This window comes from Hyperolius riggenbachi, chromosome 2 (genome assembly GCF_040937935.1).
Source record: "Hyperolius riggenbachi isolate aHypRig1 chromosome 2, aHypRig1.pri, whole genome shotgun sequence".
NCBI lineage: Eukaryota > Metazoa > Chordata > Amphibia > Anura > Hyperoliidae > Hyperolius > Hyperolius riggenbachi.
Window position 1 is genome coordinate 429,557,781 of NC_090647.1, and position 27,637 is coordinate 429,585,417.

General features: G+C 45.7%; 1 protein-coding gene across 1 annotated transcript in view; it reads left to right on the forward strand.

The window, feature by feature from the left end:
• The window catches only part of LOC137545201 (arylsulfatase H-like), a 66,061-nt gene that overhangs the window by 18,253 nt on the left and 20,171 nt on the right, over positions 1-27,637 (forward strand). Inside the window, exons 4-8 of the mRNA XM_068266325.1 lie at positions 7,247-7,368; positions 9,739-9,861; positions 12,141-12,564; positions 16,589-16,725; positions 19,321-19,455. Coding sequence (XP_068122426.1) covers positions 7,247-7,368; positions 9,739-9,861; positions 12,141-12,564; positions 16,589-16,725; positions 19,321-19,455 — 941 coding nt within the window. The remainder of the gene's footprint in view (positions 1-7,246; positions 7,369-9,738; positions 9,862-12,140; positions 12,565-16,588; positions 16,726-19,320; positions 19,456-27,637) is intronic.

The window sequence follows — 27,637 nt, forward strand, 5'->3', positions numbered from 1 at the left end:
CCCAAATCTCCCGGCGGCTATTTCATAGGTATACTATTCAGACTTCAAACATCTGATCTGCATGCTTGTACAGGGTCTATGGCTAAACGCATTAGAGGCAGAGGATCAGCAGGACAGCCAGGCAATGTGCATTGTTTAAAAGGTAATGTGTCATTTAACCACTTGCCGACCGCCCACAGCCCATGGGCGGCGGCAAAGTGGACGCCTAAAGGACCGCAATACGCCTTCAGGCGGCGCGTCCTTTAGGCATGCCGGGGGAGCGATCGCGTCATTGATGACGCGCGCTTCCCCCGGCAACTGGCTCCGCCCACCCGCCGTAACATCCCGCCGGCCGTACGGAAGCGCCGGCGGGATGTTAACCCCGCGATCGCCGCATACAAAGTGTATAATACACTTTGTAATGTATACAAAGTGTATTATACAGGCTGCCTCCTGCCCTGGTGGTCCCAGTGTCCGAGGGACCACCAGGGCAGGCTGCAGCCACCCTAGTCTGCACCCAAACACACTGATCTGCCCCCCCCCGCCCACTGATCGCCCACAGCACCCCTCAGACCCCCCCCTGCCCACCCCCCAGACCCCTGTTTGCACCCAATCACCCCCCTAATAACCCATCAATCACTCCCTGTCACTATCTGTCAACGCTATTTTTTTTTTTATATCCCCCCCTGCCCCCTGCCCCCTCCTGATCACCCCCCCACCCCTCAGATTCTCCCCAGACCCCCCCCCAGACCCCCCCCCCCTGTGTACTGTATGCATCTATCTTCCCTGATAACCTGTCAATCACCCGTCAATCACCCATCAATCACCCATCAATCACCCCCTGTCACTGCCACCCAACAATCAGCCCCTAACCTGCCCCTTGCGGGCAATCTGATCACCCACCCACACCAATAGATCGCCCGCAGATCCGACATCAGATCACCTCCCAAATCCATTGTTTACATCTATTCTCTCCTCTAAACACCCACTAATTACCCATCAATCACCCATCAATCACCCCCTATCACCACCTGTCACTTTTACCTATCAGATGAGACCCTAATCTGCCCCTTGCGGGCACCCAATCACCCGCCAACACGCTCAGATTGCCCTCTGACCCCCCCTTATCAATTCGCCAGTGCATTAATTACATCTGTTCTTCCCTGTAATAACCCACTGATCACCTGTCAATCACCTGCCAATCACCTATCACCCATCAATCACCCCCTGTCACTGCCACCCATCAATCAGCCCCTAACCTGCCCCTTGCGGGCAATCTGATCTCCCACCCACACCATTAGATCGCCCGCAAACCCGCCGTCAGATTACCTCCCAAATGTATTGTTTACATCTGTTATCTTCTCTAAACACCCACTAATTACCCATCAATCACCCATCAATCACCCCCTATCACCACCTGTCACTGTTACCTATCAGATCAGACCCTAAGCTGCCCCTTGCGGGCACCCAATCACCCGCCCACACGCTCAGATTGCCCTCAGACCCCCCCCCCTTATCAATTCACCAGTGCATTAATTACATCTGTCCTTCCATGTAATAACCCACTGATCACCTGTCAATCACCTGCCAATCACCTATCACCCATCAATCACCCCCTGTCACTGCCACCCAACAATCAGCCCCTAACCTGCCCCTTGCGGGCAAACTGATCACCCACCCACACCAATAGATCGCCCGCAGATCCGACATCAGATCACCTCCCAAATCCATTGTTTACATCTATTCTCTCCTCTAAACACCCACTAATTACCCATCAATCACCCATCAATCACCCCCTATCACCACCTGTCACTTTTACCTATCAGATCAGACCCTAATCTGCCCCTTGCGGGCACCCAATCACCCGCCAACACGCTCAGATTGCCCTCTGACCCCCCCTTATCAATTCGCCAGTGCATTAATTACATCTGTTCTTCCCTGTAATAACCCACTGATCACCTGTCAATCACCTGCCAATCACCTATCACTCATCAATCACCCCCTGTCACTGCCACCCATCAATCAGCCCCTAACCTGCCCCTTGCGGGCAATCTGATCTCCCACCCACACCATTAGATCGCCCGCAAACCCGCCGTCAGATTACCTCCCAAATGTATTGTTTACATCTGTTATCTTCTCTAAACACCCACTAATTACCCATCAATCACCCATCAATCACCCCCTATCACCACCTGTCACTGTTACCTATCAGATCAGACCCTAAGCTGCCCCTTGCGGGCACCCAATCACCCGCCCACACGCTCAGATTGCCCTCAGACCCCCCCCCCCTTATCAATTCACCAGTGCATTAATTACATCTGTCCTTCCATGTAATAACCCACTGATCACCTGTCAATCACCTGCCAATCACCTATCACCCATCAATCACCCCCTGTCACTGCCACCCAACAATCAGCCCCTAACCTGCCCCTTGCGGGCAAACTGATCACCCACCCACACCAATAGATCGCCCGCAGATCCGACATCAGATCACCACCCAAGCGCAGTGTTTCCATCTATTCTCTCCTCTAAACACTCACTAATTACCCATCAATCACCCATCAATCACCCCCTATCACCACCTGTCACTGTTACCCATCAGATCAGACCCTAATCTGCCCCTTGCGGGCACCCAATCACCCGCCTACACGCTCAGATTGCCCTCAGACCCCCCCTTATCAATTCGCCAGGGCATTATTTACATCTGTCCTTCCCTGTAATAACCCACTGATCACCTGTCAATCACCTGTCAATCACCCATCAATCACCCCCTGTCACTGCCACCCATCAATCACCCCCTGTCACTGCCACCCATCAATCAGACCCTAACCTGCCCCTTGCGGGCAAACTGAACACCCACCCACACCAATAGATCGCCCGCAGATCCGACGTCCGATCACCTCCCAAGTGCAGTGTTCACATCTGTTCTCTACCCTAAACACCCACTAATTACCCATCAATCACCCCCTGTCACTGCTACCTATCAGATTAGACCCCTATCTGCCCCTAGGGCACTCAATCACCCGCCCACACCCTCAGAATGCCCTCAGACCCCAGCCCTGATCACCTCGCCAGTGCATTGCTTGCATCTATTCCCCCCTCTAATCACACCTTGAGACACCCATCAATCACCTCCTGTCACCCCCTAGCACACCTACCCATCAGATCAGGCCCTAATTTGCCCCGTGTGGGCTCCTGATCACTCGGCCAAACCCTCAGATCCCCCTCAGACCCCCTTCCGATCACCTCCCCAGTGCATTGATTGCATCTATTTTCCCCTCTAACCACCCCCTGAGACACCCATCAATCACCTCCTGTCACCCCCCTAGCACTCCTATCCATCAGATCAGGCCCAATACAACCTGTCATCTAAAAGGCCAACCTGCTTATGACCGGTTCCACAAAATTCGCCCCCTCATAGACCACCTGTCATCAAAATTTGCAGATGCTTATACCCCTGAACAGTCATTTTGAGACATTTGGTTTCCAGACTACTCACGGTTTTGGGCCCGTAAAATGCCAGGGCGGTATAGGAACCCCACAAGTGACCCCATTTTAGAAAAAAAGACACCCCAAGGTATTCTGTTAGGTGTATGACGAGTTCATAGAAGATTTTATTTTTTGTCAAAAGTTAGCGGAAATTGATTTTTTATTGGTTTTTTTTCACAAAGTGTCATTTTCCGCTAACTTGTGACAAAAAATAAAATCTTCTATGAACTCGCCATACACCTAACGGAATACCTTGGGGTGTCTTCTTTCTAAAATGGGGTCACTTGTGGGGTTCCTATACTGCCCTGGCATTTTAGGGGCCCTAAACCGCGAGGAGTAGTCTAGAAAACAAATGCCTCAAAATGACCCGTGAATAGGACGTTGGGCCCCTTAGCGCACCTAGGCTGCAAAAAAGTGTCACACATGTGGTACCGCCGTACTCAGGAAAAGTAGTATAATGTGTTTTTGGGTGTATTTTTACACATACCCATGCTGGGTGGGAGAAATTTCTATGTAAATGGTCAATTGTGTGTAAAACAAATCAAACAATTGTCATTTACAGAGATATTTCTCCCACTTAGCATGGGTATGTGTAAAAATACACCCCAAAACACATTATACTACTTCTCCTGAGTACGGCGGTACCACATGTGTGGCACTTTTTTACACCCTAAGTACGCTAAGGGGCCCAAAGTCCAATGAGTACCTTTAGGATTTCACAGGTCATTTTGCGACATTTGGTTTCAAGACTACTCCTCACGGTTTAGGGCCCCTAAAATGCCAGGGCAGTATAGTAACCCCACAAATGACCCCATTCTAGAAAGAAGACACCCAAAGGTATTCCGTTAGGAGTATGGTGAGTTCATAGAAGATTTTATTTTTTGTCAAAAGTTAGCGGAAAATTGATTTTTATTGTTTTTTTCACAAAGTGTCATTTTCCACTAACTTGTGACAAAAAATAAAATCTTCTATGAACTCACCATACTCCAAACGGAATACCTTGGGGTGTCTTCTTTCTAAAATGGGGTCATTTGTGGGGTTCCTATACTGAACTGGCATTTTAGGGGCCCTAAACCGTGAGGAGTAGTCTGGAAATCAAATTTCGCAAAATGACCTGTGAAATCCTAAAGGTACTCATTGGACTTTGGGCCCTTTAGCGCAGTTAGGGTGCAAAAAAGTGCCACACATGTGGTATTGCCATACTCGGGAGAAGTAGTACAATGTGTTTTGGGGTGTATTTTTACACATACCCATGCTGGGTGGGAGAAATACCTCTGTAAATGACAATCTTTTGATTTTTTTACACACAATTGTCCATTTACAGAGTTATTTCTCCCACCCAGCATGGGTATGTGTAAAAATACACCCCAAAACACATTGTACTACTTCTCCCGAGTACGGCGATACCACATGTGTGGCACTTTTTTGCACCCTAACTGCGCTAAAGGGCCCAAAGTCCAATGAGTACCTTTAGGATTTCACAGGTCATTTTGCGGAATTTGATTTCCAGACTACTCCTCACGGTTTAGGGCCCCTAAAATGCCAGGGCAGTATAGGAACCCCACAAATGACCCCATTTTAGAAAGAAGACACCTCAAGGTATTCCGTTAGGAGTATGGTGAGTTCATAGAAGATTTTATTTTTTGTCACAAGTTAGTGGAAAATGACACTTTGTGAAAAAAACAATAAAAATCAATTTTCCGCTAACTTTTGACAAAAAATAAAATCTTCTATGAACTCACCATACTCCTAACGGAATACCTTGAGGTGTCTTCTTTCTAAAATGGGGTCATTTGTGGGGTTCCTATACTGCCCTGGCATTTTAGGGGCCCTAAACCGTGAGGAGTAGTCTGGAAATCAAATTCCGCAAAATGACTTGTGAAATCCTAAAGGTACTCATTGGACTTTGGGCCCTTTAGCGCAGTTAGGGTGCAAAAAAGTGCCACACATGTGGTATCGCCGTACTCGGGAGAAGTAGTACAATGTGTTTTGGGGTGTATTTTTACACATACCCATGCTGGGTGGGAGAAATAACTCTGTAAATGGACAATTGTGTGTAAAAAAAATGAAAAAATTGTCATTTACAGAGATATTTCTCCCACCCAGCATGGGTATGTGTAAAAATACACCCCAAAACACATTCTACTACTTCTCTTGAGTACGGCAATACCACATGTGTGGCACTTTTTTGCAGCCTAACTGCGCTAAGGGGCCCAAAGTCCAATGAGCACTTTTAGGCTTTACAGGGGTGCTTACAAATTAGCACCCCCCAAAATGCGAGGACAGTAAACACACCCCACAAATGACCCCATTTTGGATAGTAGACACTTCAAGGTATTCAGAGAGGGGCATGGTGAGTCCGTGGCAGATTTCATTTTTTTTTGTCGCAAGTTAGAAGAAATGGATTCTTTTTTTTTTTCTTTTTTTTGTCACAAAGTGTCATTTTCCGCTTACTTGTGACAAAAAATAATATCTTCTATGAACTCACTATGCCTCTCAGTGAATACTTTGGGATGTCTTCTTTCCAAAATGGGGTCATTTGGGGGGTATTTATACTATCCTGGAATTCTAGCCCCTCATGAAACATGACAGGGGGTCAGAAAAGTCAGAGGTGCTTGAAAATGGGAAAATTCACTTTTTGCACCATAGTTTGTAAACGCTATAACTTTTACCCAAACCAATAAATATACACTGAATGGGTTTTTTTTTATCAAAAACATGTTTGTCCACATTTTTCGCGCTGCATGTATACAGAAATTTTACTTTATTTGAAAATTGTCAGCACAGAAAGTTAAAAAAATCATTTTTTTGCCAAAATTCATGTCTTTTTTGATGAATATAATAAAAAGTAAAAATCGCAGGAGCAATCAAATAGCACCAAAAGAAAGCTTTATTAGTGACAAGAAAAGGAGCCAAAATTCATTTAGGTGGTAGGTTGTATGAGCGAGCAATAAACCGTGAAAGCTGCAGTGGTCTGAGTGGAAAAAAAGTGCCTGGTCCTTAAGGGTTAGAAAGACTGTAGTCCTCAAGTGGTTAAGAAATGTTTTCTGGCTTTAACACCATGTTACCCTCAGCAAAATCCATACCAGTATCTTGCACATTTTCACATAATAATAAATGGTACAGCTGATTTCCCTGTACAAACACATGGTTCAGTCATAAGTCTATTCATTCACACAGTCAGAAAGTCATTTTCTTATAATCAGACATGGGTGACAGCATGGGTATTACATATGAGCAGGGCCGGTTCTAGACTTTTTGCTGCCTAAGGCATACTCTGCTTCATTTAATGTTCTAAGTCAGCGAGGGAGCATATGCAACAACCTGATACATGACATGCTGCATCTCGACACAATAGCACACTGGCTGGCTGTGAGTCTGTGGCAAACTGTCTGCTAACCCTCAGCTACTCCATTTCTCCTGCGTCAGGACAGCAGTGCCACCTCCTCCCTTCTGCCGTGAAAGTCAAATGAAACACTTTTGCTCTCCTGCCTCCCCCTCCTCACTCACTGTCAGACTCCTCACACAGCACAACAAGCTGCTTTTCCCCAATGATGACCTCTTCACCTCGCTCTCCTCTTGCTTCTCCTCCTACTCTGACTGCATGCTGTTAATGTAAACATAGTACAAAAATGTTACCCCTGTAATATCTGCGCCTGATGCAAATGTTTCACCTTGCTTCATGAGAGAACCGATCCTGAATATGAGTGTCCTTTTCTTCAATAATGAATTAAGAGCCCGTTTGCAGCACTGAATCTCACAAGCAGTGTACTTTTAGGTCTCCGAACATTGACAGACTGGCAAAGGAAGGCGTTAAACTTACCCAACACATTGCTGCGGCTTCTTTATGTTCTCCAAGCAGATCGGCTTTTTTGACTGGTCGATACCCTATAAGAACAGGTAATGTACCATTTCACAGAAATAGCATGTTCTATTTAAAAAACAAAACAAAATTGATTGCTTATCCTACACAGAACTTGTACACGTACATCATACAAATAAGCAAATATATCGTACATATACATGTTTGTTTTATGAATTTCTTCATGGTCGGATCTTATAATTGATTACAATGTCATGGGCAGCACGGTGGCGTAGTGGTTAGCTCTCTCGCCTTGCAGCGCTGGGTCCCTGGTTCGAATCCCAGCCAGGGTACTATCTGCAAAGAGTTTGTATGTTCTCTCCGTGTCTGCGTGGGTTTCCTCCGGGCACTCCGGTTTCCTCCCACATTCCAAAAACATACGGATAAGTTAATTGGCTACCCCCTAAAATTGGCCCTAGACTACAGTACTTACACTACATAATATAGACCTATGGCAATGGTAGGGATTAGATTGTGAGCTCCTTTGAGGGACAGTTAGTGACAAGATATATATATACACTGTACAGCGCTGCGTAATATGTCGGCGCTATATAAATACTAAATAATAATAATAATAATAATGTATTCTCCTCATTATGAAAGGGCTGGTTCATACGGTGTGCAGGTTGTGTGATATCGGTGAACAATAGCATGTGTTGTATATGAAGATCTTTCTACTGGTACTTTGTATTGCAGTATATCACATGGCTGTGCCAGGTTTGCATTTATGGATTGTGTACACTAAAATATACTTTATTAGCATGTACAACATAAAAGGTTGGGTAAAAGGGGATTGGTGCAAATAAAATCCAATCTCCACTAAAACGCTGCAATGTGTGTGTCTTTGTTGATCCCGCACTTCTCTAAGGTGTTTGAGAGGGGTGTAGCTATCTCACACAAGACTGCAGGAAATTAACAATTAGTCTCCCTACAATTTTTGCTCAGATGGTACGCCTAATAGCCCCATCTACAAATTTTGCCAAACACCCACAAATATGGGATGTAAGGTAGCTAATAGTGGTTGCCCTCGATTGGTGAGGATGAAAGCACCACACAGTGGGTAGCTACCATATGACAGCACCCCACTAGCTAGAGCAGGAAATTAGGGGTGACTCAATCTGCCGTCAGGTGTTGGAGGGTGCGAAAATATTTACAGTGACACAAAACAAAACTTTGACATGTTTTACCCTGAACTTCGTTAGGAAGAGAAAAAACTGTGTACAGTGAGCGATATTTAAATAACTCCCCATCTCATAACACAACCACCAACAGCATAACAGCCCAATTCTATGATTAAATACAGCTAAGTTGGACTTTAAGGGGTATCTATCATTGTACCATTTTGAAGACCAAGGGGTTAATTGGAGAATGCCGAAGACAGGTCATCCAATGGTAGTTAAAACCACAGCTTTATTAACAAATATAACAAATTATCAAAAAACATCACACATGACAATAGTGCACTATAAAGGAGAAGCATGTTGTAATGTTGTTTTAAATCAGATAAGTACATTTTTGCATCAATGCTATTTTTTTGATTACGTATTCACAAAAATACTTTACATCTTCACAATATGGTCAAAGGAAAAAAAATTTCTTTCTGATACGAACATTTTCAGAAAAAGCAAAAGTCAGTAATTTTAACACAAAAAGCACGAAAATTGTTTATTTTTACCGCAAAAATTTACAAAAATCACAATCCTATTAGAAAATTATTTTATATGGCATTTTCACTCAAAAGTTGAATTTTCCCTTATTTTGGGGGAAAATTGATGCAAAAGGAATATTGGCATTTTCACTCATCACTGCCTAGGGCACCTTAAAGTGATTGTCCAAGCTAGAAAAAAATTTATCCATGGAACCTGACCTGGCGAGGTCAGCTGCACCAGCGGAGAAGACCGGAAGCCACCGGAGCTGCGGTGAGGGCACAGGACGGCTGCCGCAGCCTGGAGGGAGCCCAGGTAAGTGGATCTTTTTTTTTTCACTAGCTTGGACAATTCCTTTGAAGTGATAGTGATCCCCCTTTCCTCATCCCCCTTCCCACACAAGGACTAGTCGGGGAAAGTAGTGGATTAATATTGCTGGCTGGGATGAGAATAGTGAAGGGCTTGTATGCTGGGCACAGTAAAGATAGTGGAAGGTTAATGTGCAAGCCAGGTGTTCACATACAATACATATATGTAGAGCAGAGCAGAGCAGAAAGCAATATTCCATGTAACACCTTAATTGCTCTCAAAGGAACATCCGATAATAACTTGGGATTTTTTATGCCATTTGCTGTGGGAAGGTGCAGCAGGTGAGCTTATATGAAGTTCCTAACCACACAACATTGTGTTTTGAACAGTGCTGTCACTCACTAGATGCACTAGTCTCTGACACTTGTCTTCTTCTGCATTCTTGTTATTTAGGCATGACTGGCCATAGCGGTTACTCAGTTTTAATGTGGAATGCTGCGTCCGGTGGTCTTCCTAAGGATGAAACAACGTTTGCAAAGGTATTAAAGCAACAGGGTTACTCTACAGGAGTTATTGGTAAGCATTACTAAACAATGTTATTAGTTTCTTAGAATATTTTCCTTTGCATATCTTAATTTATATAAGAAGATTCAATTGTGTCTGGACCTTTGTATAAAGGAATATAAATGTTCTAAATCAAATTGACCCATTTAATAATGCCATTTGGTGCATTACTTAAACCTCTAAAGATTTTCTGTGTGTCTACTACTACAAGGCTGTCCAAACCTTTTAGGCCCAGGGCCATATTGTTTTTCATGAGAGTGTTAGGGCGCTGAACTGGCAAAATTAAAGCAGTAAGTAATGGGCCATCAAGAGTAAAAAATAATTTTTTTAAATTCTGGAAAGCTCACAAAGGCCCCATTGATGATGAAAGCCAGGAAACTTTGGCCAATAAACACATGGTCGTCAGAATGCCCAGTGAGGTGTTGTTGTTTTTTCTTGTTCTGTTTTTGTATTTTTATTTTTACCTTTGATGACCCATTCAAAATATTAACCACTTTACCCCCACGCGTACGCATTTCTCCGTCCCTTTTTCCATTCTTTCACCACCAGAGGACGGAGAAATGCGTACTTTCCGCGCTCCCGCCACTGCCCGCGCTCCCGCTAGCTCTAGCGCCCATTCCCGCTTGTAAACACGCCGCCGGCCGCTCGCCCGGAGATTAATGAACGGGAAAATCCATTCCCGTTCATTGATCTAAGCCCCACAATGATCCGCTGCTTCTCCAATAAGCAGCGCGATCATTGTGAAAAAAAAAAAAGTTCCCAGCCTCTTTGTACTTCCTGCAAGCGTCCGGAAGGACGCTTGCAGGTCGCATAAACAAAATGTTACTGTGGCCATCTTGTGGCCAAATAGTAAAACTACACCCTAAAGCATTTTTCACATACAAATAAATTAGTTTTACACACAAAATTAACTCCTTACCTTCCACACTCCGCAATTTTTATTTTTTTTGCAATTAAAAAAAAAAATTACAATTAAAAAAAAAAACATAAATAGTTACCTTAGGGACTGAACTTTTTAAATATTTATGTCAAGAGGGTATAACACTGTTACTCTATAAACTATGGGCTTGTAATTAGGGATGGACGCAAAACTGAAAAAAATGCACCTTTATTTCCAATTAAAATATTGGCGCCAAACATTGTGATAGAGACATAATTTAAACAGTTTTATAACCGGGACAAAAAGGGCAAATACATTTCATGGCTTTTAATTACAGTAGCATGCATTATTTAAAAACTATAAAGGCCAAAAACTGAAAAATAATAATTTTTCCCCAAATTTTTTCCTATTTTCCCATTAAAACTCATTTAGAATAAAATAATTCTTGGCATAATGTCCCACCTAAAGAAAGCCTAATTGGTGGCGAAAAAAAACAAGATATAGTTCATTTCATTGTGATAAGTAATTATAAAGTTATAGACGAACAAATGGAAGGAGCGCTGAAAGGTGAAAATTGCTCTGGTGGTCAAGGTTTAAAACCCCTCAGTTGTGAAGTGGTTAAGAAATCAATTGGAGCAAATTGTGCTGCCTGGAGTGCAGCATCTGAGAGGGAGGGGAATGTTGCCTAGGCAACCCAACCGTACACATTTTCCCTCAACATGCAAGATATTGGCAGTTGGTAACACATAGTGAAATATTTAACTGTATTTGCAGTGATCATCAAGCTGATTTGATCATCGCTAGCTACCAATTGGGTGCTCAGACCTAGATTGATAAGCAGTGCTTAGAAGCACATCAGGAGGAATCTGGAGGTCAGAGTAAAAGTGGGTGTCTAATTACATTGCTAGTGCCATGGAGTGCTTTATAACCCAGAAAAATCATGTATAGAATGTAATCGTCGGTTAAACAGAGAATGAATATAAGACAGGGTCGGTTCTCTCATGCAGCAAGGTGAAACATTTGCATCAGGCGCAGAGATTTCATGGACAGCATTTTTGTAGTGTGTGTACCTTCCTGAGGAGGAATGGAGTGGCTGAAGGTGAGCAGATTGTTCACCACAGACTCACAGCCAGCCAGTGTGCTATGGTGTTGAGCTGCAGCATGTCATGTGAGAACATTAAATAAAGCAGAGTAAATTGTCTGGTGATTTGTGATCACTCCAAATCGAGGGGGGGGGGGGGGGACATATCCTCACAAGTTTGCCCCAGGCAGCAAAAAGTCTAGAACCGACCCTGATGGAGAAGTATGCGGGACAAGGAAGTTGATCCCCATTTGGACCTGCATTGTTTAGCTAAACCCTTTACAAGTCAATATTTTTTTTATAATTAATTCATGTATTTATTTATAACAGGGAAATGGCACCTTGGTGTAAACTGTGAATCAAGGAATGACTTTTGCCATCATCCATTAAACCATGGATTTGACTATTTTTTTGGTCTTCCTTTCACACTTATAAATGAATGTGAACCTTCAAGACCAAAGGAAGTATTCATTGATTTCATGGAAGCATTGTGGTTTCGCGCTCAGATATTCATCATCGCAGTTCTGACGTTAGTAGTTATCAGACTACAGCAGCTAATTGTTTTACCCTGGAAAATAATTTTTATTTTAGCATCATTTGGCACATTGTACTTTTTATATTGGTATGTAGCCTTAACATTTCAACCATATTGGAACTGCATATTAATGAGAAACTTTGAGATTGTTGAGCAACCAATGGATATGGACAAAAAAGCCAGGCAAGTGGTTGACGAGGCCAAGGCATTCATTCGTAGGTAAGACCACAAGTGTTTAGCGTATATTGCTTTTTTGTATTCAGTAACTTTATATTAGCTAATATTTAAAGTGTACCTGAAGGCAAATTTGAATAAAAAGTTACGGTACATGCTTACGTAAGAAGAGGGAAGTCTCCGGCTAATCCAGAGGCTTCCCCCATCAGGGACGTTGCTAGGGTCCTTAGAGATTCAGGGCACTTTTTGGCACTCCAGCCAAAAATGGGTGTGGCCACGCACCAGGATGTGGGTGTGGCCTTGGGTGGAGACAAATTTACATTGAACTTAAAAACGGTCTAAGTAAACTTGCCCAGCAAAATGTTAGATGAAGCCACTGGCGAACTCAGGGGGCTATTCCGGGTGTCTGGAACCTCCCCCCTGCACTGAGCTGTGTATTCAGCCAGGGAAGCCCGCATAATATAAACAGCCTCATTCTCCCTCCCTTCTTACTTCTGGTGCTTCCCTCCAGCTAATAGAATGAGAGAGGCAGCCGAGCTTCCCTCACAACCCTCACAAGAAGATGCAGCCTGCAGTGAGAGAATGTTGATTATGGAGTCCTGGACTCTCCACAGCACAGAAGTGTCAGACATGATGAAATTAGAGTACAGGCAAGCTGGTAAATATACATGGCATGATGCAGAGCTTGCCTGGACTCAGGGTCTGTGGGCAAACATCTGTCTGGTCTCTCCCCATTGTTATAATGACTGCATGTGTGGATAAGGTGTGGATAACAAGCTGAAAAGTTTTTGACAGTCCCTAGACTCCAGGAGGGCTTCTTTCTGACTTGTGTGAGAGACTGACAGGGACAGGAGTCCGATTACAGGCAAGTAGCCTGTGTGATGTGGGACTTCAATACAGATAAGTTATCTGCTCCATCTCAGGCTATTCTCAATTTCTCCACTCCTCTCTCTGGGCTAGTGCAACGCCAAAATGACAATAGCAATCGCTAGCAATTTGTGAGTGTGATTTTGTGAAGTGATTTTCAGAGCGATTTTCGAATGAATTGCTCAAAAACATGCTACATGCAGTATACCTGCGATTTTGAAAAAATCACAACGCTGCTGTGGGAACACCCACATAGGGTAACATTAGCCAAGCGCTTTTCAAATCACTGTTGATTTGAAAAACGCTCAGAAGCACTCTTGGTGTGCACCAGCCTCCTTCATTCACCTTTGTTTCCCTCTTCCCCTAGAGCTGACTGTGTGTTCTTGTCTTACAGGAAAGCTAAATAAAAGTGCAATCCTGGTGAGGCAAAATATTATTATTTAGTATTTATGTAGCCGACATCTTCCGCAGATGCATATATCCCTGCATCATATGGGTATCGCTTGCGCTATGTGAAACTATGTAGCATATTCCACTGAATTGTCCAAACTAAGTCTATCTCCTGTTCCTCTCTTGGGGAGTTGTTCCAGCTCTGTACCCCGTTCACATTTGCTGCTACCAGAAGCCCTCAGAAACACTAGTGTCCTTGAGTACTTCCAAAGATAGGCAGCTCCGTAATACGCCAGCGCACTTTTGTGCATGGGCAGTATGGAGCCACCTGTATTCGGAAGCACTCGGGACATACGTGCTTCTGGACCTTTCAGGAACCCCCCCCTTAAAAATCCTGCGTTTGCCCCTGGAAGCCCCCCTCTCCATTAATTTAAAAAAAAAAAAACACTAGGAGGAGAAGCCCAGAAGAGCCTGACTCTCCCTGGGAGATATCCGGGGCACCCCAGAATAGATCCGTGCCACTGATCTTTGGGGCTAGCAATGCCCCTGTCCCCCATCCTCCTTGAGCTAACCGTTCCAGTGCTAGGACCCTCTGAACCTACTCAACAAGGGCTTGTTTAATAGGTTCACGTGGTTGCGTTCCCATGCGTAAAGAAGCATGGCCGCACTATGCAAGCACAAGCCGGCAGTAGCATGGAGCCAATAGTGCATGGCTTTTTCCTCCATGCATGAGCAGCTCCATGCTACTGCGCAGACATGGGCCATCAGTGCTCCTGTGCTCTTTCAGGGGTGGAAAGGGGAAGAGGGTCCCTGTGATCAGCGGTGGGCTACTGAGGTGAGTAACCAACTTTTTTGTTTTTTTTTTAAATCCCAGGTTTGCTATAAGTGCACACACTTTTCCACACTGGGCTTACTTTCAAATCCATCATTTTGTGAATAAAATGCTCTGATTGGGCAACTTCTCCCACTCGTCAACTGATTATGATTCAAAAGCGGGTGAACAGCACTACCATAGACACTCAGGGGTTGAGTCACTAAACAGTGCTATTTCGTGTCCTCAAAGACATGTCAAAGAAAATGTATTGATCTACTCCAGTGCAACGCGTTTCACAGGCATAACCCAGGCAAACAGTGCAACGCGTTTCACAGGCATAACCCTGCTTCAGCAGGCAATAAAACATGGAGAAAATAACAGCAATAAGTCATATAAACGCCAGGCGCCTCGGTCTTTTGAGTTCTTACCCCTTGCACAGCTTTTTATGTTCAATTTGCAGTAGTTCAGTAGCCTATCATTGAATCAATTATCAAGCAATGGGGTCTTTCTATGAAACTGATTGTGGCAGCCTCTTTATTGACAGGCAAAGTGTATTACTATAAATTCTCAGTAACTCCATTAGGCCCGGTTCACACTTGCGGTGGCCCTCCGGAATCGCCGTGCCGGAGCCGCACCGCCTGCAGAACGGACGGAACGGACGCACGGCATAGCAATTAAAGCCTATGCGTCCGTTCACATGGGTCCGTTCTGCAGAACCGGAGCCGGACCGGATCCGGGCCGGATCCGGACTCCGGCCTCCGTTCCAACATGCGCTATTTTTTCATCCGGCCCCTCCGGCAGCCGTATCCGGGGCGGAGCCGGACTGCACCATCCGGCCAATACAAACAAATGGGAACCGGAGGCCGCACAACACACTGGCTGAGAAATCCGGATGTTCTACCCCACTTCCTATGCGGATTTTTGCGGCGATATTGGCTGGGGACACATGGGCAAGCATTTTGGAGTGGAGCAGCACGAGCTGGAGGTGTTGGCAGGATGTTGGCAGCATGTCGGAGGTGGAGGTGAGTGCTAAACAGCAGAGGGCCTGATTCCACAGGTCCCCCTTCTGCTGACCTCCCAGACCCCAACATTTTTTTTTTTTTTTTTACGTTAACTTTGCCAAACGGATCCGGATCGCATCCTGATTACCACCTGATGCAACCTGACCGGATCCGGATCGGATCCGGATCAGAACCGTACGGTTCCGATCCGGATCCGGTCCGGATCCGGTCAGGTCATCCGGTCCGTTTGGCAAACAACCGCTAATGTGAACCGGGCGTTGCACATTTAAACTTTTTTTTCCATTTACACCAGCAGTAATGTCTAGAGCAACAAATAAGACCCTCTTCGATGGCCCTTAAAGTGAACCTCCGGACTAAAAATCTACTCAGCAGAACGGAAAAGGCTTGGTGTTTCTTTAACAGTTTCACAGCATCAGAACTTTTTTTTTCTTACCAAAGCATCATTTTTAGCTGCATTTTTTAGCTAAGCTCCACTTATCAAAGAAAAAAAGCCTGTGCTTTTTTTCCCTGATGTTGTGCAGAGCATGATGGGATTTCCTATGTTGTTGTTCACGTTGCCTAGCAACTGGGAGAGGTGCTTAGGACACAGGACAGTTGGAACTGTGTCTCATGCTCCCTGCCACCTGCTTTTAACCAAAAAGATGGCTGCCATCATGAAATCAAACATTTGCCTGTTCTTTTAAAACAGGGTGGATAAGAGATTATATTACCTATCTATTTTAATTAACATAACTAATGTAACTTAATGACAGTATGTTTGTTTAGGCTGGAGTTCTTCTTTAAAAATTACACTTCAGTCCTCTCCTTGACCTTTATTTCTGTTCTCCGTCACTGACTTATCAGTGATACTACAACATAAAATGATGTGTGCCAATGCAGGGACTTGGCAACTTAAAAAAAAAACAAGCAAACAGAAATACAGTACTTTAGATTGAGAATGGAAGCAAAGAAAAAAACACTGTTTATTGTCTTTTAGGAACAAAAATGGACCATTTCTGTTGTTTGTATCATTTCTGCATGTCCACACTCCACTTTATACTACTAAGAGGTTTAGAGGACAGAGCAAACACGATTTGTATGGAGACAATATAGAGGAATTGGATTGGATGGTTGGTAAGTTCATTATTTTTTTTTTGCCTGAAATCTTTAAGGGTAAAAACATATCACTTGTCGTGTCTTCATCTTCTTCCTCTGTGGCTTTGTAAAGTTTTGTGCACAATCCAGCTGATAATGGCCAAGAATCCAGCCTGTGTATGGCAGCTCTGACATCTCTTGACCACTCTGCCAGCAATCCGATATGGCAGATTTTCTCCCATAGCTCCCAAGGGCATACCCGACTCCCGCGTGACATCACGCACACGCCCACTGTGTCGGCCTTCTGCCTCCCACATAGCAGCAAAACACTTTGCTAGCCTGCTGGCTAGTGATGCATCTGTCATCCTCAGCCCTGCAGTGTCACCCCAGAGATCGGGTACTGATCTCTCTGCGGGGCGACATTCCACATCCGTGTATTCAGGCCCTAAGTCTTAGCTAGGGGTTATTAAAAAAAATGATAATTTTGTAAGCTAAGTAAATTTTGTTGAAAATTGTATGTAAATGGGAATTACACCAGTGAAAATAGCCTGTAAGGACTCCACAAAATGGAAGCACAATGGCAAATGCAATTATATTCTCGATTTTGCAATGCAATTTTTCGATCATTGCGCTTTGCGATTTCATCCAGGCAGCGAGAATGTGTGCTTGCGTTTTTCACATTTCATGCAATCAAAATCACATTTCAAAATCCAAGGACAATGCGATAAAGTAAAAGAGCCTTAGGTGCATTTATTTGATGATCCAAATTCCATGCTGTGTGGAACTTGAATCATAATTTGCATCAGCTCAGAAAATTTTAATCGCATTGATTATCCCTTGTCTTGGCCCAGAAGGTTTAGGGCCTGTTTCCACTACACGCAGATTCTGCATGCAGAAAACTGACTCCAATGAATGTCTATGGGCCTGTTTCCACTGAACACAATTTTTCTGATGCAGATTTCCCATAGGCATTCATTGGAGTCAGTTTTCTGCATGCAGAATCTGCGTGTAGGTGGAAACAGGCCCTTATGCAGACCAGGTATTCTAAAACCCACTGATTAAAGGAGTCATCAGGCAATCCTAATGGAAATAAGTGCTACTTACTGGGGGCTTCCTCCAGCCCCAATCTCCCAGCATGTCCAGCCCCCGGTAAGTAGCACTTATTTCCTTTAGGGTTGCCTGATGACTCCTTTAAGGCCTCTTTTCCACAGACTGTTGATAGGCAGTGAAATACCTCTCAATCTCTCACAACTGCTCATTGCTGCCTGGTAACTGCCTGGTAACTGCTTGTTGCTGCCTGGTAACTGCTCGTTGCTGCCTGGTAACTGCTCACTGCTGCCTGGTAACTGCTTGCTGAGCACACAGTTCAACAGTCCGTGGAAAACAGCCCTTTGGCTTCTTTTTCACGGGCAGTTGAATTGTGTGCTCAGCATGCAGTTACCAGGCAGCAGTGAGCAGTTACCAGGCAGCAGCAAGCAGTTGTGAGAGTTTGACAGTCTTTTCACTCCGTATCAGCTGCTCAGGGAAAAGGGCCCTAAACTGGTTGGTTTGCTGCAGGTGTGTAATACAGACAAGACTGGAGGTAAAATATCAGAACGAAATCCAGGCAAATGGTATTTAAACACCTGACAGCAGCTGGCAATCTTTGTATCCATTCCTCTCATCTTACGATCACCTTCAAAATGTAGAAGTGGAGATAAAAATGAAATCGAGAATAAAGTACTGACCAGCATGAGGGGAGTAGATAGGAGGGAGAAGAAAAGAGGGGGGAAGGAGTTAGATAGTAAGGTAAAAAGAGGTGGAGTGAAAAAAAAGGAAGGTAAAAGGGGAGGAAGAGGAGGGGAAAAGGAAGTGTGTGGAGGGGGGGATGTGAAAGGAAGGGCAGGTAGGCCGAGGATGGATGGGAGATGGGGATAACAAAGGGAGGAGGGGGGGAGAGAAAGGAAAGGAGTAAAAGGAAAAAAGAATACACTTATTAAGAAGAGAGATAAATGTAGCTAGACCCAGTATTATCTCATTTCTTCTGCTTTGGAATGCCAAAATAGGTGGAGTAAAAGTGCAGGTGACAAGGTCAGGGCAGTTAATCAAAAACACTTCCAGTGAGCTGATCCAAAGCAGTTCTTAAAACCAGCACAGAAACCATGCTTTTGAGGTGTGCCAAAAACTTCTGGGGCATTATTTATTTCTGCAAATGTGTGGTAATCATTAGTGTGGGTGGTGGTTAGTGTACATGTGCATAAAACCTTGGAAATTATCTGTACAGCATTTTCACGTTTTTCTGGACTTGTTGATGATTCTCCTGAACAAAATTCCTACTTGGCTCCTTTCTTACAGGATTCTATGACCTGTAAATGCTCTACATAAAGGTCCAAGAGGTCACATGCCAGGTTTGTTTCTTCTATGGAGGGGGTATGGCCCATGTGGTAAAAATGGTTATTTGGCTGTCTTGTGAAGGACCAAAATATGGCTACATGTTAAAGTACGGAACAAACACAAAGTTTGCTGTAAAATATACAAATTGTCTATGGTTTGTGCTTACTTTTTTATAGCTGTAATAATCATTTTTGTGTATCAGAATCTGCAATTTCTCAATAGTAGAATGTTTAAACAATTTTTTTTGTTTGGGCCTTTCAGGTGAAATACTAGATACCATTGATAAGGAAAATTTAGTAAACAACACATTAACTTATTTTACATCAGACCATGGTGCATATTTGGAAGGGATGGAAGGAAGTCGTCATCTGAGAGGCAGCAATGGAATTTACAGAGGTAAATTCTTTATAAAATGTTGTCCTGAAACTAAACTAAAAACACTGAAGCTGCCTGTATGTACTCCGGCTGCTATTTGTAATCAATTGTATTAGCTGTGCACTAACTAGCAGGGGCATCAGACAGTGCATAGACAGCACAATAACATGGGCACACTAAGGCCCGGTTCACACTTGGCAAACAGATCCGTGAAAACGGATCTGATCACCGGTTGACCGGATTCGTTTTTCGGATTTCCATTTCCGTTCCGCTGCTTCCGTTCCGTTTCCCCACATCCCCCCCAGACCCCCACCCCAAAGTGCATTTTTCTATTTAGAATGGTTAATTTCTTCACTAGTGTGAAGAAACCTTCCATTTTCTTGTTGCCCCCAATGCAGGGCTTCAGCTTCTGTTTCTGTTCCGCTGGGCTCAGCGTTTTGGAAAAATTGGTGCAACAGGAAACTTGTGGTCCGTTCGAACTGACAAATGTAAACAGATACATAGGTTCCGCTCCCATCCATTCCTATCCGTTCCCTTCCGATCTGGGAAGGACCGTTTCTTTTACTCTAATGTGAACCGGGCCTAAGGCCACCCTTATGCATCAAAAACGGATTCTGTAAAAACTGATCTGTTTTCAATTTCAAATGGATCAGTTTATTACATTTGGATATCAATTTTTCATCCATATGTTCCGTTCCCCATTGCCACCTGCTCGGTATACCCTGCGGCATCCGCTTCGTCCGTTAGATCCGGAAAATCCATGGGGATATAAAATTGCATTCCATTCACAGGATTGGACTGAACAGATCCATTATGAAGGTACTAAGAATTGATCCTTTTGCTTAACATAGGATCCGTTTGCATCCGTTCCTTTGTGCTCCACTACTGCCAGTGTGAAAAGAGCCGCATGTGCAGCAGTGTGCTATGACAACATCCATTTATAGTTGAATGGGGTCAGCTCTCCAATGAAGAGCAACACAAATGCCATGCATTTGTGTAAAATACACAGCCAGCTGCATTGCGACAGTGATCCGCAGACCTACCAGCCTATGTGCACCTGTTCTGCTGTGCCTGATTCAACAGCAGCACACCATCAGTGCATGACCATAGCAGGCTGGACTGGTAATTCATCACAATAGTAATTGCAGTTCCAAGACTGACGTTTTTGGGGGGGCCACACAGTGTCTCCCATTTTTTGGAGGCTATACTGAGCTGTGAAACTTATGCAAAATGATGACACATAAGCTAGTGCAAAATGGTGACACTTACGTTTCAGAGGCGCCTGGCAGTATGATTTATTTCCTGATTTTGTATGTTCTCCCCGTGCCTGCGTGGGTTTTCTCTGGGCACGCCGGTTTCCTCCCACATCCCAAAAACATACAGATAAGTTAATTGGCTTCCCCCTAAATTGGCCTTAGACTACACTACATGATACATACATATGACTATAGTAGGGATTAGATTGTGAGCTCCTTTGAGGGACAGTTAGTGAGATGACAATATACTCTGTACAGCGCTGCGTAAGATGTTGGTGCTATATAAATACTTAATAATAATAATAATTTTAGGATCTAAAAGCGGTACAATTTTTTCATTAGCTGTTTAGACCCTAAAAGCAAGAAAGAAAGCATACCCCCAGAGAGATCTGCAGCAGCCCGTGCGCAGGCTCGCCTTCCTGGGATCCAGCGCTGCAATACTCCCTCCTCTCCTCCGGGTGGCGATCTCCCCCCATGGTGAGATTACCGTCTGTCATCATGTGACAAACGGCAATCTTACCTGAGGTATCGAGAACCTCCGAGGACCGGAAGAAGGACTGCAAGCCTGGATCCCAGGGGAGGTGAGTTGTAACTGGCGCTGTAGCAGTAACGTAGCTAAGGAGCTATGGGCCCCAATTAGAGATGGCTCGAACCTCCAATTTTAGGTTCACGAACCTCAAACGCGAACTTTCGCAAAAGTTTGCGTTCGCGCGAACCATGCGAACCGCAATAGACTTCAATAGGCAGGCGAACTTTCAAAACTACAAACACTAATTCTGGCCACAAAAGTGATGGAAAAGATGTTTCAAGGGGTCTAACACCTGGAGGCGGGCATGGCGGAGTGGGATACATGCCAAAAGTCCCGGAGAAAATTACGGATTTGACGCGCAGCAGGGTTTTAAGGGCAGAAATCACATTGCATTGCTAAATTGGAGGCATAAAGTGCTTTAAAACATCTTGCGTGTGTATACATCAGTCAGGTAGTGTAATTAGTGTACTGCTTCACACTGACAGACCAAACTCACTGTGCAACGCACAGCAAACAGCTGTTTGTGTAGTGATGGCTGTGCTGGACTGGTGCGCACCATGATGAGAGTGCAGGCGATGGCGGTTTTCAAGCCCATATGGTCAGGCTGAAGTAGTTCAATGACAGAACAACAGTGACTGAATGTCCAGCTGATTGAATTTGGTCTCTCCACAATGAAGCAACGACCTTAGGTATGCCCCCCAACACACTCATATAGCCGGTCATTGCTTCGTTGTGATACGCAAGCCCCTTCACCGTAGCAAGGTTATGATCACGAAGGGGAATTAACACAAGTACATGCCTTTTGTTTTGTTGTTGCAGCTGCAGTGCAGCCAGAAAAATTAGGCAGGCATGTACATGCACCAGAAAAAAATTATTGTTTTTGTTAGCGGCCTTAAAAATTCAGGAATCCACCTGGAGTCCTGGACCCTGTTGGTGGAGAAGGCAGTCAAGCGGCCTGCAGGCAGAGATGCTGTGTTGGGGGACTGACTTAGTCTTGGGGTAGGCAGCAGCGGCCGGCAGGCAGGGAGAGATGCTGTGTGGGGACTGACTTAGTCTTCAGGCAGGCAGTAGTCCTCTGGGATCCATGCCTCATTTATTTTGATAAAGGTGAGGTACTGAACACTTTTTTTGACCTAGGCAAGTTCACTTCTCACTGACAATGCCTCCAGCTGCGCTGAAGGTCCTTTCTGACAGGACGCTTGAGGCAGGGCAAGCCAGAAGTTGGATGGCAAATTGTGACAGCTCTGGCCACAGGTCAAGCCTGCGCATCCAGCAGTCCAGGGGTTCAACGCTGCTCAAAGTGTCTACATCCGCACTTAAGGCCAGGTAGTCGGCTACCTGCCGGTCGAGGAGTTGGTGGAGGGTGGATCCAAAAGGGCTAAGGCGAGATGTTGGACTAAAGAATGTCCGCATGTCCGACATTACCATGAGATCGCTAGAGTGTCCTGTCCTTGCCTGCGTGGACATGGGAGGAGGAGGAAGATTACTGGCAGTGGCACCTTTATTCTATTGTGCTGTGACATCACCCTTAAAGAGAACCCGAGGTGGGAATTACTAATACTATTGGGGCACAGAGGCTGGTTGTGCACACTAAGACCAGCCTCTGTTGCCCCATCGTATGCCTCCATGTCCCCCCTGCTCGCCGCTATAGACCCCGCAGTGCTGGCGACACGCAGCGCGTCGCCAGCACAATGTTTACCTTAGCGCTGTCTATCAGCGCCGCTCCCCCGCCTCCTCCGCATCGCCGCTACCCGCCCGCGTCACTTTCCTCCTATCAGCGGGAGGAAAGGGACACGGGCGGGTGCGCCGATGCGGAGGAGGCGGGGGAGCGGCGCTGATAGACAGCGCTAAGGTAAACATTGTGCTGGCGACACGCTGCGTGTCGCCAGCACTGCGGGGTCTATAGCGGCGAGCAGGGGGGACATGGAGGCATACGATGGGGCAACAGAGGCTGGTCTTAGTGTGCACAACCAGCCTCTGTGCCCCAATAGTATTAGTAATTCCCACCTCGGGTTCTCTTTAAACGCACTGTAAAGCATAGTTGCCAGCTTGTTGGGCAAGTGCTGCATCCTTTCTGCCTTCTGGTGATTTGGTAACATCTCCGCCACTGTGCGTATACCGAGGGTCTAGTAGCGTTGCCACCCAGTACAGGTCATCCCCCTTGAGTTTTTTAATACGGGAGTCCCTCAACAGGCTGGACAGCATGAAAGACGCCATCTGCACAGAGTTGGATGCTGACCTACTAGCCATCTCCTCTTGCTCTTCCTCAGTGATGTCAGGTAAGTTCTCCTCCTCCCCCAGCCACGAACAATACCACGGGAAAGGTCAGCAGCACAAGCCCCCTGTGACACCTGCTGCAGTTGTTTTTCCGCCTCCTCCTCAAAAAAAACACCTTCCTCATCTGACTCCTCTTCCCTAGACGACTCTTCCTCCTCCCCTCCTCTGTGCTGCCGCAGGTGTTGATGACAAATCTTGTTCTGGTTGTGATGTTTCCCACAACTCTTCCTTCTCTTCCTGTTCACACTGCTCTACAGCTTGATCCACCAGTCTATGCACGGTCGGCACGCTACAGGAAGAAAGAATATGGGATCAAGTCGCTGATGGAGCCTTCACTGCATCTCATCAGGTTTGTCACCTCCTTAAACGGATGCATGAGCCTGCAGGCATTATGCATGAGTGTCCAGTACCTCGTCAAGAAAATCCCCAGCTCCCCAGAGCCTGACCTTTAAGCGTAGGTGTACAGATCGTTGTTGACGGCTTTCTCCTGCGTTGAATTCCAGCAAGTCAGGCTATCACAAATCAAGTACCTCACTGGCAAGTTGTTTCTCTTCTGAATATCAGTGTTACGCTCGGTGGTATATTCTCCACAGTCAGCACGTGGTGTATATCCTGACGTGAAGGAGGTACACACGCTAGCACAAGGAACCAGGATATCCCCAATTTAGTGGAGGAGAGGACTGACTCCAACAGGAGATGTGGCACACAGAGCAGGCGTAGATCCGAACAGCCACAAACAATCCTTCCACTATAGTGGCTCAGCGCAAGGTAGCGCTGAGTGCATAAACCAGACCTCAGAAGATCAGGACAGGTAACAGAATGAACGCTTGCTTAACTAGTCACTGCTTAAGTGACAGCAAGCGTCCATAACAAGACAGACTGGAATGAGGCAGCCAATGCGGTTGCAGCGGTGGCGTGCCTCACAGGGACAGGACAGAATAGTCGGGAAATAGAGTCAAAGAAGGCAGACGTAGTACATACATTTATACAATAGGTAAGATTTCCTAGCGTATTACGATTACAGCTATCAATGAACTGCAAACGACTGACATATGTATATATCGGCGATAAACCGATATATGACATAAGCAAGGAACACTAACTAAGAACTGGAGCAGGACTAGGAAGGATTCGCTACTTCTACGCAGAAGCGAGCGCAATCCACGCAAGGCAACAGGAACAGGACTGACTAGCTAAGCACGGGTGATCACGATACGCGCAACCTACCAAAACGTTCTAAAAGCTGACTGACTGAACACAGGATATAAACAGTTTGTGTACGTATATATCAGCGACACTAATGTATTAACGTAACACGAATACAAGGAAAATGACAAACACGCTAGTATGCGTATATATTGGCGATGAACCGATATATGATGCAAGACTAGCAAGTAACAAATACTGAATAAACAGAACAGGACTTAGGAATCACTGACCCCTTTGCAGGAATCAGTGCAGCCCACACAAGATCTAGGAGTGAGGGGGGCCAGAACAGAGTAACAGACTGATCTGAAACTATGATAGCCCGAGGAGCCCTGCAGGAAGCAGATCTTTATAATGAGGTCATCCAATGGGAGCAGACATGCAGATTCCCACACAGGTGAATGGTAATTATTCAATCTTGAGCTGGCCAGAACTGCAGAGCCACTACAGATGGAATCAGCAACTAGTTTGAGTGCAACCCAAACTATGCAAGCAAATGCATGTAATGACATCAAAAACTGCTTGTCTTCAGTAAAACTGCAGCCAGCAGTACATGCTGCAGACATAATCATAACAATCAGCCAAGCCCGCCATGGCCGTGTAGGAATGCCTGAAATGCCCACACACCTTTCTGGACTGCTTCAGGACCTCCTGTAAGCCTGGGTACTTACACACAAATCTTTGGATAATTAGATTCAGCACATATGCCATGTGTGTCAACTTTCCCAAACTCAGTGGCGTAGAAATAGGGGGTGCAGAGGTAGCGACCGCATCGGGGCCCTTGGGCCACAGGGGCCCCGAAGGGTCCACCCTCTATCACAGTATTAGCTCTCTATTGGTTCTGTGCTGGTAATAATCACTTCTATAGATGCTTTGAATAGTAGTAATCCTTAATACACTGTTCCCCATCCCCTTCTTGCACCTCTGACACTGTGGTTGTCCTTGGCAGGTTTTGGTACGCCATACCAATTGTTATGTATAGAGTGCTTGGGGGCCCCTAGTAAAACTAGCACTGGGGCCCATAGTTCCTTAGCTACGCCACTGCCCAAACTCAAAGCCGAAATGAGATTGCTGCCATTGTCACACACCACGTTGCCGATCTCCAGTTGGTGCAAAGTCAGCCACTGATCCACCTGTTTGTTCAGAGCAGCCAGGAGAGATGCTCCAGTGTGACTCTGGGCTTTGAGGCAAGACATGTCTAAGATGGCGTGACACCGTCGTACCTGGCATGCAGCATAGGACCTGGGGAGCAGGGGGTGTGTAGTTGTAGAGGAGATCGCAGCACCAGTAGAGTAGCACTGATACTCAGCCGAGGAGGACAACCGTGAAGAGGATGTAGCAGGAGGAGTAGGAGGAGAAGGAGAGGAGGTGGCAGCAGGCCTGCTTGCAAGCCGTGGAGGTGTCACAACTAGGTCCGCTGCAAAGCCACGTACTCCCTGCTTGCCAGCGGTCACCAGGTTGACCCAATGTGCCGTATAAGTAATGTACCTGCCCTGACCGTGCTTTGCAGACCAGGCATCCGTGGTCAGATGGACCCTTGACCCAACGCTGTGTGCCAGAGATGCCTTTCAACATCACGGGACAGTTTGGGTATCACCTTTTTTGAGAAAGAATTGCTGCCTGGTATCTTCCACTGTGGTGTCCCAATCGCCACAAATTTTCGGAAGGCCTCAGAGTCCACCAGCTGGTATGGTAACAGCTGGCGTGCTAACAGTTCCGTCAAGCCAGCTGTTGGACGCCGGGCAAGGGGGTGACTGGCAGACATTGGCTTCTTCCTCTCAAATATTTCCTTCACGGACACCTGGCTGCTGTGGGCAGAGGAGCAGGAACTACTCAAGGTGAGAGGCGGAGTGAAGGAGGGTGGCTGTGAAGGTGCAAGGGATAAAGCTGCTGAAGATGCTGCACCTGAAGGAGGAAGAGGAGATGGAGGGTGGCTTTGCTTTTGTGTGCTGCTTTTCCTCAGGTGGTCATCCCATTGCCGTTTCTGTTTTTTCTTTCATGTGTCTTCGTAAGGCAGTTGTCCCTACGGGGGTCTTGGTCTTTCCACGGCTCAATTTTTGGTGGCAGAGAGTACAGATGGCACCGCTGTCATCTGAGGCAGACACACACAAAAATGTCCACACCGCTGAGCCCTGGGATGATGGCACTGTGGTGGTGGCGGCACCAGCTGACCTTGAAGGGCATGTTGGCTGGCTGTCCAGAGGTGGTGATACATGCCGCCGGACACTGCCATGAGCTGTTTCTAATGACGAGCTCCCCCTGCTTCTTTCAGCAACTCGTCTCCTCCTACTCCTCTCTGACTCCCCCTCTGAACTGTCCCCCTGCTCATCTCCTCTATTGGGAACCCACGTGACATCCATGGCAGTATCATCATAATCATCATCCTAATCATCCTCCACAGCTTCGCTTGTATCAGACACCTCAAAAACTGCACCAACAGCAGGTACTTCATCATCCTCACACCTTACGTCCATAGTGACGCCTAACTCAGACATATGAGGTGGTGTAACTCGCTTAGAGCCTTCATCTTGTTGTAACAATAATGGCTGTGAATCAGTTAATTCCCCACCAAATAACTCCTGCGAAGTGTCAAATGGATCGGATGTGGTGCTTGTAGTAGCGCTGGTGGCTGCGGAAGATGAGGTGTTCTGTGTTAAATAGTCAACTACGTCCTGACAATCTTGGGAGTTGATGGCGCGTGCCTTCTGAACACTGTACTTTGGTTCAGGGCCGCACGAAATCATGTCAGCACGACCTCGAACAGACCTGCCGGGTGGCCTGCCTCTGGCTCTGCCTCTGCCTGTTGTTTTGTCCATATTGGAGGGGGATGAAGTGAAAGGTATGCACTGATTTGACTAATACAATGTGCAGTCACACAGATGCAGTGAAAGGTATACACTATCTGCTGGTATAATACAATGCGCAGTCACAGATG